General features: G+C 41.5%; 2 protein-coding genes across 10 annotated transcripts; both read right to left on the reverse strand.

The window, feature by feature from the left end:
• Nucleotides 1-151: 151 nt before the first annotated feature.
• On the reverse strand, nt 152-7,511 carry LOC123138037 (uncharacterized). 9 transcript variants are annotated; one of them, XR_006468788.1, is made up of 5 exons: nt 7,256-7,458; nt 4,983-5,119; nt 4,821-4,880; nt 4,676-4,722; nt 4,189-4,478 (listed from the first exon to the last, which is right to left on the reverse strand). XR_006468788.1 is itself a non-coding variant. In XM_044557932.1 (4 exons), exons 2-4 carry the CDS (start codon nt 5,109-5,111, stop codon nt 367-369), a joined length of 321 nt encoding a protein of 106 aa, XP_044413867.1. In that variant the 5' UTR covers nt 5,112-5,119; nt 7,256-7,470; the 3' UTR covers nt 152-366. The 9 variants fall into 9 exon arrangements, 4 of the variants coding, with proteins under 4 accessions (XP_044413867.1, XP_044413864.1, XP_044413865.1 ...); XM_044557932.1 differs by lacking the exons at nt 4,189-4,478; nt 4,676-4,722 and adding an exon at nt 152-498 and having other exon boundaries at nt 7,256-7,470; XM_044557929.1 differs by lacking the exon at nt 4,676-4,722 and having other exon boundaries at nt 3,691-4,478; nt 7,256-7,463.
• A 751-nt stretch (nt 7,512-8,262) lies between these two features.
• LOC123138042 (uncharacterized) lies at nt 8,263-11,855 on the reverse strand. The gene is made up of 4 exons (XM_044557936.1): nt 11,468-11,855; nt 10,438-10,517; nt 10,294-10,352; nt 8,263-8,918 (listed from the first exon to the last, which is right to left on the reverse strand). The coding sequence occupies exons 1-4, from the start codon at nt 11,747-11,749 to the stop codon at nt 8,614-8,616; spliced, it is 726 nt and encodes a 241-aa protein (XP_044413871.1). The 5' UTR covers nt 11,750-11,855; the 3' UTR covers nt 8,263-8,613.
• Nucleotides 11,856-13,130: the final 1,275 nt, after the last annotated feature.

Below are 13,130 nucleotides of genomic sequence, written 5' to 3' on the forward strand. Positions count from 1 at the left end.
GTACATAACTATGAGGAAGATAAAAGATACATTGTGTTAGTTTAACACCGAATTTGAGAAACTAACACCAAATTTGAGAATTTGAGGTGAGGTCACTAAATTGAGCATTTGTTTTCCCATTGAGCAGGTCGGAATTCACAGACATCCAAAAAAAAGGAAAGGATGATTTTTTTTTGAAAAGGGGTTTTACCCTAGCCTCTGCATCAGAAAGATGCATACGGCTCATATTATTAAAAAAATATCCATCAACAAGTCTCTAAGTCTCGAAGTAAGAAATAAACAAAAGCTCATAAGAGCAAAACAAAAAGCCACAACCGGCTCGCAAATAAAATAGGAGCACTACATGCCTATCCTATTATACGACCGTCATCCAAACCGGTTGAAAATATCCCGAACTACCATCTCCCATCGGGTAGACGCAGTAATCAAACGCTCACTGGCCTCCGTCGGAGTGAGTAGCGACCACATACGGGTCAACACCGTGGCCCTGAAGATAACCTACAAAAAGTGAACGTTCGTTGATCTGTTAAAAACCAAATCATTTCTGCAGTTCCAGACTGCCCATAAAAAAACACAAACGCCAACACGAATGTGTCTCGCTGTATCTGAGTCAACCCCATCAAGCCACGTTCCAAATAACGTGTTGATGGAAGTAGGCGGATTAATATTAAAAGCAATATGAATCGACCGCCACAGAATCTTAGCCAGCGGACAATCAAGAAAGAGGTGTTTGATAGTTTCGTTATGGTCACAAAATGTACATCTTGCAGAACCCATTCAGTTGCGTTTTGCCAGATTATCCTTAGTCGAAATAACTTGTTTATGCACAAACCACATAAACACTTTGATTCGCAAAGGTACCTTAACTTTCCAAACGTGCTTCGAGGAAGGAATGATGCTAGAGTTTATGACATCCAGATACATGGATTTGACAGAGAACACGCTGTTCTTAGTTAGTTTCCAATACAACTGATCTGGCTGCTGAGACAGCTGGACATCCATCAAACGTCCTACAAGATGAAGCCAGGCCTCCCAACGATTTCCAACTAGCGTCCTCCAAAAACTAATATTGAGGGCAGTGGATTGTAGCACGGTTGCAACGTAAGCTTCTCTACGTTGAACAACGTTATACAGAGTAGGATATTGAAGTGCAAGGGGAGTCTCCCCAAGCCACGTATCCTCCCAGAACCTCGTATTAGCTCCATTTCTGACTAAGAACCTTGCCCTGCTGAAAAAGAGTGGTTTGACTCTCATCAAGCCTTTCCAAAATGGTGAGTCAGTCGGCCTCACTGTCACCTGGGCCAAGGTTTTAGACTGAAGATACTTATTTCGCAAAATCTGAGCCCAAGTAGCCTCCGTCTCGGACGAAAGTTTAAACAACCACTTGCTAAGGAGACATCTGTTTTTGACTTCCAGATTTTCAATACCTAGACCCCCTTGGTCCTTCGGCCTACAGATTATATCCCATTTAGCAATCCTATACTTTCGTCCAAACTATCCTACTCTGATGTATCAGCCACAGAAAGAAAAGGATGATGTATGAGCCAAACTATCAAAATTAGAATTTCTCTGTTTTTACATCAAGGCAGCACAAAAGCTCCAAACCATCAACCTACACAACAATATTGAAACAATGTCAAGTCGTCTCGAGTTATACCCAAGCCCATGTCTATACTTCCTTAGCATCCACCCGTGAACTCATTCGTCTCTAGTGATGAAACACATGACAACCAGAAAAGTGAAGCAAAGGAACCGAACCTGAGGCGCCAAAATTTTGCCATCTCCGCTGCCTAATCCAAAAGACGCCCAGACAGGATTGAGCAGCGTGGGCCGATATGCTCGCCCCATGCACAGCTCCACAGATCTTGACCCACTTTGCGGCCATGGCAACGGCTAACACGGGACACATGCGACACTACAACGGCGAGCACGAGGCCATGAGGGGATGAAGCAGCGTGTGGTGGCAGTGAAGGTGTCTCACGGGTCCACCATGGGTGAAGGGTGTTGGCAGAGCTCACATGTGGTTCAGTGCACGGCCAGGCGGAGCTCGCGCTACATTAAACCCGTTGTTCCAGGGGAACCACTGTGTCGCAAGCACAACAAACCATTCGAGTATATTCCTCGCCCACGCAAAGGAAGTTCAATCCAAAAGTTCAAAGGCAAGAAAATAAGGAAACGGCATTCTACGCGGTAAGAGCTACATTACTCTTCTCATTCCAACTACGTACTCTCACAACAACTTCTAAATGGTATAACTTTGTATAATTTAACATAGGTAAGCCTGACATCCACCACCTAGATGAGTTTAGTCGCCACGTTGTGTGGGGCAACATAGTTAAACTCTACAGACATAATGTTCGTAAACTTAGTGCAGATCAGCACTAGGTTCTCTTAAAACACTATGTATCAGCACTAAGTTTCTATTTGCTTATGATCTAATCAGTGTTCAATTTTTTATGTTTTTATATTGATCCTACTACAACTTGCTTTGTCAAACCAATGTATGCTATTATCAGTAATGTCATTACTTCCTTTTCATCTGTCATGATACCATACAATGAGATAAAAGTATATATCTTAAACTAGCACATACACATGGTTTGAAGACTCGTTTGTCTGATGCTTTTTGCGCCATTGGCGCAACGAGTGATGTCAGCTTTCGAGTCTATTCATTGCCCATGAAAAGCAAGCTCAATCCGAAAGTTCAAAGGCAAGAAAATCCATCTAAAGCCTGGAAAGTACATTCTCTGTGGTAAGGGCTACATTACTCTTCTCATTCCAACAACTCTCGCAACAACTGCTAAACGATATAACTTTATATAATTTAACATAGGTGAGACTTGCATCCACTACTTAGATGAGTTTAGTCACCACATTGTGTGGGGCAACACAGTTAAGCTCTACAACCATAATGTTCATAGGCTGCGAAAGATCATCTGCAGCACCACCACGCCTGATCGCTACTATGTGTGCCACATGACAGAAACATTTGCAACACACGGCAAAAGAATGGTAATCCTTTGCAGTTGCTCTATCCTATTTCACACAATAACTAACATTTACTGTTATTTTCAGTACTTTAGCATTCCTTTTTCTACCGCTTCCCTTTTCCCACCCATGGATGTTGATCGTGGTGAACTGCCAATCACTACTGGAGATGGAACTACCGCTGTCACGACACGCTTTATCAAGGGTGTTGACAAAAGGGCCAACGTCACTAAAGGCCGGAGCGACTTCTTCCATCAGGCACAGATGAACAAAGGGAAGCATATGCTTTCGGCTTCAAATGCACTCCCAAGGGACTGCGCCTGATCGTCTACTTAATATAAGAAAGTTGCAAGAGCTCCTTGTTATTTAACTCAATATTAGACCAAGACTTCTGTGTTTATCATACTTTTGTATCTTATGTAATCCCCTAAGACCATACTGTGCATTTAACTATCGGTAATTTGCTGCTTAGACTGCTGTGTGGTATGCTTTTGAGGCAGCCATGATAAAAAAGATATATGCTTACTCTTTCACTACTTGGCTTACACTCGGCCTTTGCACCATTGGCGCAACGAGTCATCTAGTATGAACTAACAAATGACTAAATTTACACTGAACCACTAAGAATTACAGTGAAAAATCACTAAAAAAATGCACTGAAGTTCCATTGGAAAATACCACTTGGAAAATACACTGTAAAAATACCACTTAAATAACATTAAAAAATCCACTGAGAAAAATACTAAAATTCGACTAAGAATTACACAGCAAAAACCACTAAACAAAATTTCTGCAATACCACTAAGAAAAAACATGTAAAATAAATTAAAAGTACACTAAAAATCCACTAGGATTCTGTGTAAAATTACACTGTAAATCCAATAAGATTTACTATGTAAAGCCTATTAAAGTACACTGTAATTCCACTAGGCATTACAGAGCAAAATCAACTAATAGTTACACTGAAAACCATCATGGATTACAGTAAAAACTCCAGAATTACAGAGTTCTAATATTGGATTTGGACACAAGAAGGTGGACAAGGCAATGCACATGAAGCAGATGAAAATGTCTTCATCGGGCAATTCTTCAGAGGTGGATTTTAGTTTATTGCAGAAGAATGAAACTGGTGGGATGCTAGTCACATTGAAATGAGACAAGATAAACTCACAACCAGCATCAGCATTGGACACAATAGGCTCACCGTCAACAGGAAGACCTAATATATCATGGGTGACATATTCGCAAATCGGAATAAACATTTTCCTAATCTGAATCACTGAAGCACGAACATCAAATTTGGATGCTAGCCATTTGACAAACCTAAATGGCACCTCTGTCCTCACAAATTTGAGAAGGCAATCTGCCCCATAACTCTGAAGAACACGTACTTGCTGAGGAGACAAGCCGCCAATAATAGTGGAGAACAACTTGCTAGAGTATCTAGTGAATGTATTTGCTACGGGAAAATCAGAAGACCTCGTGCGCTTCTACAATAGAACAAGAAACACAAAACAAAAAAAAGGAATCAGGATAAAAATACACTAGATCAACAATGAAAAAACATCTAGCAGAAACATCAAACAAGGGGAAAAACAAATTTAAATCTATCTCAAACTTATATCTATCTCTATCAGAGTGGTAGTTGGGTACAGAAAATGCGAATAGAACAAAGAAACATAAATACCACATTGCGAGCTCCAACATCTGCTATCTTCCGTTTCAGGCAATTCGCTTTTTGCAAGATATATAAACAGGCAATGAATTATACAATAAAAACAAACATAAATGAAAACTGGAACAAAATGCAATAATTACAACAACACGCTTACATGCGACACATAGAAATCATACAAAGCTTTGTCAAAATCAGGATCATCCATTGAACCTTCCTGCAGTAAACAGTAAAAAGGAATAAGCTGACTGGAACAAATAAGTTACCAAACAAGAATAAACAAAAAAAGGAAAATCAAATATCAAAACAAGAAAATAACCTCTGAAGCTTGGAAAGAATCGTCCTCGGCGAAATCATTGGGGACAAAAGGATCCCCATCAAAATCATCAGACTCTTCTAAGCAAGCAGAAGAAAAGCCCTTACCAAGACCCTTCATGATTCTGCCCATACTTTAATCTATTTCCGAAATATATAAAAACACATAGAAAGGAACAATGCTAAGAAGAAATGGCAGAAAGGTAAAACAATACAAAAAAAGAATATTTACATACACCAAAGGCAGATCCGTACAAAGATCAGCCAGACAAATACAAAAAATACATGAACTAAATCATAAAAATACAAAACTACTGCCGTAAAAGCGCAAAGAACTTTATGCATATGCATAAATTTCTAACAGCTATATAGCTGTAACATTTACCATATGTTTGTTTATAATTATATTACAACTGAATAACTAAAGTGCCTAACAAATAAATTACACAAAAACTACAAAAAAATAACTAACTAACATTATCAGGCAAAACTATCCAAAACACCATGCAAAAAAACCAGAAACTGACATTAGTGTGAAGCAAGACATCACAAATAAAAATGAAATAACATCAACAATCAGTTGCAAATACATCACAGTAAAATAACCACTAGGATTACAAGGAATATAACACTGATAAAGAACCGCTAGGATTTACAGTGATGGCGTGCTACAAATCCCACTAGCATTTGCAAAATTATAATTACACTGATAAGATATAGAAATTACAGTGACAAAACCACTACGAATTACAGGATTAATTCAAAATAATTCACTAAAAGAAAGCCTCTAGGGATTGCACTAGAAAATCACTCTAAAAAGGTGAAGTAAAAAAACACTAAATTTTGCACTAAGAAATACAGTGTGTATCCAGTAAAATGTACAGTGACAAACCAGTAAGATTACAGTATAAATCCACTGAGATTACAGTGTAAATCAAGAAAAGAATTACAGTGAAAATCAACAAGGAATTACAGTGCAAATTAATAAAGAGTTTCAGTGCATATACAGTGTAAATCAACAAAGAATTACTGTGTAAAAACATAAAATTACAGTACTAATTACACTAAGATTTACAGTGTCAAAATCAAACGGTAAACTAGCATCAACACTTACGGGCTATAATGGGGATCACAATGCAAATCCACTAGGAATTACATTGTAAAAACAAAAAAAAGTAGGAATTACAGTACTAATTACACTGAAACCAATAAAAATTACACTGATAAACCAATATGAATTACACTGATTAACCAATAGGGGTTACACTGTAATTACACTGAAAACCAAATAGGAATTACATTCTCACCCAACTGCATATCCAATGACAATTACAGTGCAAATCCAATGAAAATTACAGTGTAAACCCAAAATGAGAAGTACAGTGTAAATCCACTAGCAATTACACTGTAAATCCATTGAGAATTACAATGTAAATCCATTGAGAATTACAGCCACAATCCCAAGGCGACCCAGCATGCCAACCATACATACACACTGTGACAGTAAAAATGGCCCAGGGGAAAATTAACACATACTCCCTCTGTAAACTAATTAGTGATCTAAACGTTCTTATATTAGTTTACGGAGGAAGTAGATACTAACAATGGAGAGCAGGGACTAAACGATGATCTGCTATGTTCGAATTGCTCAAATAGCGCATACAAAATCAAACAACCAGCCAAATTCAAACAATTAACCACAGTGCCCATCTCATAGATCGATAGATCTCACGAATTACAGGAGGGATTTGGGGGTGTGAGAGATAGAGTACATGAGAGGATGCAGAGGAAAGTTGGGGTAGGTACAGAGAACAGGAGGAAAAGTTCAGACTAGACTCACACATACCTCTCACACACGGCATGACATGCTAACAAATACAGAGCACACACACCCTGTCGCGTGGGTACACCAGTCAGCCTACCACACCACACTCAAGGCTACACCTCTCTGTAAACCATCAAATTGACTGTTGTGTGCTGCACCATCTCCTCGGTCATCAGCTTCAGGCGACTCTATTTTCACACTTGGCAAATCAATCCCAGAAACCATACATCGATTGAAGGTGTGACACACATGCAGATCAATGAAACTAACAACCAACCAGAAACCCTAATCAAAATTTGCATGACAGACGAGATTCAAACACAGGAAGGGCGGAACCGCACACATCTACACAAGAAGCTGCCGGAAATTAACACAAGCAAACAGATCTGACCGAGAAAACACTACGCACTAACATACAGAGCTGAGAATCAAAGCAACAGGGGGGAACATACCGAATCGAACAAAACCGACGAGCGGCGAGGGGGGGCTCCAAATCGCCATGGATATCTCTCTCAGTTGCCTTCTGGGTTACGTGTTCGAAATGAAAAGGGGATCGAGCGGCGCGGGGAAGAGACAGAGGAAGGAAAGAAAAAGAAAAACACCGACGCGCGGCAGCGAGCGGTACTAACGGGTTTGGAAAATACAAGCGGGCCCGATAAGAAACTCAGCGCCAGCAAACGACGAAAAAAAAGCACGAATCTCGCGACAGAGATCGCACGTCTCAAAAAACGACTGAAAGCCAGTAAATTTCATCCGTATGAAAATTAGCAATTCCGAAGATAATATGGTATTTGTGACTTGTTCCATGTTCGTGTGATGTACTTCCTCCCTTAGAAATTACTCGTTCAAAAAATGAATGTATCTAGATGTATTTCAGTTGTAGATACATCCATTTTTATCCACTTTTATGACAAGTACTTCCGAACGGAGGGAGTATGATCTATGGTTGGTGGGTCACAGTTGTTGACGCTCTGTTTTTCACTCCTTTTCTCTTGCGGCACACAAACGGTAACACGTCCGGATATGTATGTAGCAAGAACAGGTGAGCAAGCAAAGCCAACAAACAGCAGAAAGATCGTTTGGCCGTTTGGTTTTATCCATATATACACCTGATCTGCTCCGTGACAGCAATTGCATTGCACGATTCAGCCACCCGATTAAGCATGCATGAACTTGAGTTTTGCACGGCGTCGTTGGCCTGATCGATAATGGCTCGGACGCAGACACCGCCCGCGACACAGCATCACCAACACGTTTGCCAAAAATGAAAAGGTTTGCCGAAAACAATAGAGTAATTGTGGCAAAGCAGCAACAGCACGGCACCGCATAAGCATGTATTCTTTCTGAAGCTTAGAGACGGCAGTAAATACTCATTGTGTCCAAGGAGTAGCTATAAAAGTCATGCGTGCATCAGGAGTAAGATCAGGTTTGTGCCGGCCAGCTCTAACACGCAAATGGCTAAAAATGACAAAATAGCTACGTAATATTATTATTATGAAAAATTTAGCCAAAAGAGGCCAAGAGAAACAACAGCAAAATAGCTACGGAATGCCTATTAAATCTTTGCCCATATCTGCTTAGAGAAGACCTGGGAACTTGGTTCGCTTCTTTGCTACAGCTACGACAAAACAAGTAGGATGAACGACCACTCTGCAAAGTCAGCGTCATATCGACCCAGGGTTGTTTTTCCAGGATAAAACTGCCACAGAAAATGGGCAGAAGAAAGAAATCATAGTTTCATTATCAGCGGTAGTTTCAGGTTCGCCACGCTGGGAAGCTTTGTCGTCACACGACGGCTTCACATCTCTGCTCACATGGACGGCATTTCAAGCGCCTGAAGGACGTCTTTGAACTCGAAATCGTGTGTTTCCTTGTTGAAACGCTCCACGAGCTTGTACCGCACATCGTTCAGGTAGAACGAGTGGGCGGTCTCTAAAAGACACTTTGCCTCTGCATCGGTTAGTTTGCTGGTGAAGACAACGTCTCCTCGGACAAGCACTGTATCCTTGGTTTCTGCAAACTCTGTGAAATGAGTGACTGTATAGTAAGGGCTTGCTTGAGTTCCTCTTGCTTTATAGTCTTCAAGCCCTGTGAAGATCATGTGTGGCAGCTGGACTGCAATGTTGAACGACAGAGAATGGAGCAGTTAGCTCAAAACAAAATAAACGCTGTCAATTCCCATAGGTGGGTTTGAACAAACAAATGGCCATGCAGAAAACGGTGTTTCGACACCAACCCCTTCATAAATTTCACCAAAATTTACCGAACTTTTAGTCTCTGCAGCCTCACTGCCTTGCATTTATGGACAAGATACTAGGCATAAATATTAAGAGTATCAGATGTAGAGTTACAAGAAATATACTACCCCAGCACACCCAACATTTGGATGGGGTGTTCAAAATATAATTAGTTAGTTACTGATACATCTACGTGTAAATACATCAGTACTATAAGCTATTAACTGATAGGGCCTGAAGTTAGCGTGATGATACAGCATGGATACTTGGTTCATTTGTTATGTTCAGATATATTTCTCTTGAACAGTAGTCTGTCGATGTTCATTTGGTACGAGTGTGAGTACATATACCATTCTTGAGAGGCAAACTGGCTACAGGACACTACAAATTCATGACATTTGCTCCATCACACTCCAAATTTGCAACTTTGCTAAAGCATTCTAACACTGCGTCGCCCGAACACACCACCAATTATAATATATTGTTTGGCTTAAGAGGAGAGAGAGCAGGCAAAGTCTGCTTTATTCTCATGAGTACAGTATCTTTGAACTTGTAAACACACTGATGCATGTTTAGTGATCGAGATTCAATTGTTGTGCATGTCTACTTTGTGCATCTATTAATTTGTCAAAAGAAATTACAAAAAATGGCAAAACAGACTTTTCACGCGTTTTCCCACTCCCAAATCAGATAGTTATTATAGTAGGTGGAGTGCGTGTTGGCAAATTGATGCAAGCTTAAAGTTTGTCTGGCAAGCTTTGAATTTATAGCACAATAGAGTAAATAATACAGATATATAGTATCATGTAGCAAATTTTGCCTAGATATCAGGTTCAAACAGCCCCATCTAGAATAAACAGATTTGTTTTCCAAGGGTTATAATAACCCGTTTCATTTACTGATAATCAAAAAAACATACAATTGGACACTTGAACAATAACATGCACAGGATATTTAGAATGTCAGATTGACCAAAGCCCATTGATATAAAAATTAATAAATACTCCCTCCGTCCGAAAATACTTGTCATCAAAATAGATGAAAAGGGATGTATCTAGAACTAAAATACATCTAGATACATTCCTTTTTCATCTTTTTGATGACAAGTATTTTCGGACGGAGGGAGTATACGTTTAGTAAAGAATATACTTATAGACTGTAACAAAGTTCAATTTCAATGGAAAATTATGAAAAGGAAAGCAGTCAACAAGGCTTATGAAAATCGAATATTTGCAGAAGAGCCGAGAAATAACCTTGCATAAACATGGTGGTATATCCACTTCCTCTCCACAAAGGAATAACAAAATATGGGCTACCAAAAAGATAAATTAGTTAAATAAATAGTTTAGAAATTAATCATGGTGATGGAATCAAAACTCCAATCAACAAACAAATACCATGTAGCCGATCTTTGTTCCAAAAGACGGTAAAGCTTTGCTTTCATTGATACACCTATGTGACCTCTTCCCAAGTGGTACTAATGTTCCATGAAAGAATAGTGACACAAATAAATTGTACAAAAGTAATGTCAGGATGGATTCCAATGCAGTAAACAATATGTGCAGATACAGAATAATGCTGTAATGTCAACAGCATAAGACATAAAACTTTTAGTAACTGGATGATAATTAGGCAAAGACAAAACTTAGTTTGCTAATTTTCTGGGTTAACAGGACAATATGTGAGATTACTGGTCATCGCACTAGCCTTTCGAATACAGAAGTTCCTAGGGAAGATATAGGTTCCTCCCCACCCTTGATGCAAATATTGCTTGGTTTTTGCATCATATGGGACAGGATGGTCTAAATATCCCACTTGTTTCTGCTATTTTCCAACCTGTAGGTTCGATTCTTTGCCCAAACAAAGGCATACAACAAACTTGTCTTGCCTTCAGGTAGGGGTATGACAGATTGTCAGATGCAAAACGTTCTATAATAACAGCTAGTGAAGCACGCAGCTCCTACCAATCCACAAATATCCATCTGCCTTCCCTCTTCTTGCTTTCCCTACCTATCTCCACACACGATCCATCTTACCCATCCAACCCATTAATATGGCCCGTTAATGGTTTTCACCCTGAAGACTGCAACTGATATACAAGTTTACAAACAATGGGATGACATGGGCTAGTCTGTTATGCACTGAGCAGCAATTGTGATCCAAGCACTTTTAGGGCGCAGGGCACTACGAGCATATCTCATGGTTCCAGATTTACAAATAGCTATGATAATTTGGTTCCATTGTTTTCATCCTTAGAGATCATTCAGATACCTTAACTTTTCTTAGGGACAAATACCTTCTAACCGTTTGTTATCTACTGTATATACCAGTACAGAAAATGAAATTCGTGCGCTTATCAACGATCTCCTCAACGCTAGCTAGTACAGGGGAAAACAAAATGTACGGTAAAAGGGGAAGGGTACTGACGTCATCCCATGCCGCGACGAGGTGTTCGGGGGAGAGGCCCTTGGCGCGCTCGACGTCGAGGATGGATCCCAGCTTCTTCGGCTCCAAGGGGGTGAATCCGCTCGCGAACCGGGAGTACCCTCTCCGCGGTAGCCAGCGGGCAAGCTCGGCCGGCGCGGCGGCTGCCTCCGCCGGCAGATGTGGCGGTCGAGTGGCAGGACAGCCGCCACGTGAGGGGGCGGGGCGGCTCCGGAGTGATCCGGCCGCCGCGGAGCGCAGGAGTCGCAGCGGTAGCCGCCGCATAGCCGGAGCAGCAGGGAGACTGGTAGTGGTGAAGTTTTTGTTTCAGATGGTGGTGGAGTGTTTTGGGATTAGCCGGAGCAACAGGAAGAACCCCTCCAGAATCGATCGATCTGCTCACACGTTGTGGGGGCACGTGCACAGAAGATTTGGGATAAATTGCAAAATTACCACGAGGGTATATGGGTCATCTCACATACACATACTGATGGTTTTGGGTTAAAAAGTTGCAAACACAACTTAGGGCAAATGATCGAAAAATTAAGGCCTTTGTCGTTTCAGCAGCGAAAACCTCCTGAAAATATACATCTGGAAAAGAAAACGATTGGTGCTCGACCGCCCGTTTGGATCATCGTTTCTGGGGTGTATATTTGACGTGTGTATTCCGCCGGTTTCTTATTTGACACGTGCATTCCGCCGGTTTTGAAGACAGACCTCCGGCCATTGTTTTCTCCTCATATTCCGTCGTTTTAGGAAATACTCTGATGTCATCGCCGCCGCGAGCCCTCGACCACGACGGCAAGCGCAAGGAACCTACGCCGCCCCAGCCGGCACAAACCACCTCGTCGGCGCCGTCACCAGAGCGGCGGGGGTGTTTGGTTTGCCGACCGACGGAGCCGAGCTCATCTCCATGAACATGTTTGCCTTTCACTTCCGGCCGCCGCCGGCGCTGGACATCGGCCTCACCCTCACCGTCAACACCACCCACCCCAGTGTGGTACCCATGTGCTACGGCGCCTCCAACGTCTCCATCCTCTACGACGGTGCGCTCCTCGGCACCGCGCGCCTCGACGCCGGCCAGCAGCCCCTGAGATCGCAGGAGTTGTGGCGGTGGGGAGGAGAAGATATTTCGGATGGAGAAGTGCCCGGGCAGGCGGCGGTGGGGATCGACCTGACAAGGAGAAAGGGGAGAGCGGCTGCTGCGTTGTTGGCGGTGAATCGACACTGCTCAAGGAGCTCCGTGGAAGATTCGTAGCCAAGCACTGGTTCACAACCACCTGTAAAGTAATGGTTATTTTAGTAGACCAGTAAAATACACTTGTATGTTTTTTGCGGGTGTATTATTTTACATCGATTCCAATCGGGGCCTAAGTTAAGTCATCATGTGGGATTAGAACGCAAGTCAAGAGGGGAACACAATTTACATGGCTTCACAAGGGCGGGAGGCTTTTCCATTGATCTTATTATACCATAAACCTGCCAGGGCTCGAAACTTAGACTATAGTACAAAGTTTCTTACATGAAATTAAAGTGGATATACAATAATAGTCAGAAAACAAGAAAAACATACTGATTCCAAAAAGCAATAAGCAGCCACTAGGCGACCACCAATGCATTATTTTAGTAGGACACACTAATCTGTAGAGCGAAGAGGCTAAGCGCT

Source organism: Triticum aestivum, chromosome 6B, assembly GCF_018294505.1.
Source record: "Triticum aestivum cultivar Chinese Spring chromosome 6B, IWGSC CS RefSeq v2.1, whole genome shotgun sequence".
Lineage (NCBI taxonomy): Eukaryota > Viridiplantae > Streptophyta > Magnoliopsida > Poales > Poaceae > Triticum > Triticum aestivum.

Coding starts and splice junctions, on each gene's coding strand:
- LOC123138042 (XM_044557936.1), bottom strand. CDS start 11,749: ATGCGGCGGCTACCGCTGCGACTCCTGCGCTCCGCGGCGGCCGGATCA. Junction 10,518..11,467: donor TCGTCGCGGCATGGGATGAC/GTCAGTACCCTT, acceptor ATGGAACATTAG/TACCACTTGGGAAGAGGTCA. Junction 10,353..10,437: donor GAACAAAGATCGGCTACATG/GTATTTGTTTGT, acceptor TCTTTTTGGTAG/CCCATATTTTGTTATTCCTT.
- LOC123138037 (XM_044557929.1), bottom strand. CDS start 5,111: ATGGGCAGAATCATGAAGGGTCTTGGTAAGGGCTTTTCTTCTGCTTGC. Junction 4,881..4,982: donor ATTCTTTCCAAGCTTCAGAG/GTTATTTTCTTG, acceptor TGTTTACTGCAG/GAAGGTTCAATGGATGATCC. Junction 4,479..4,820: donor ATGATTTCTATGTGTCGCAT/GTAAGCGTGTTG, acceptor GTTCTATTGTAG/AAGCGCACGAGGTCTTCTGA.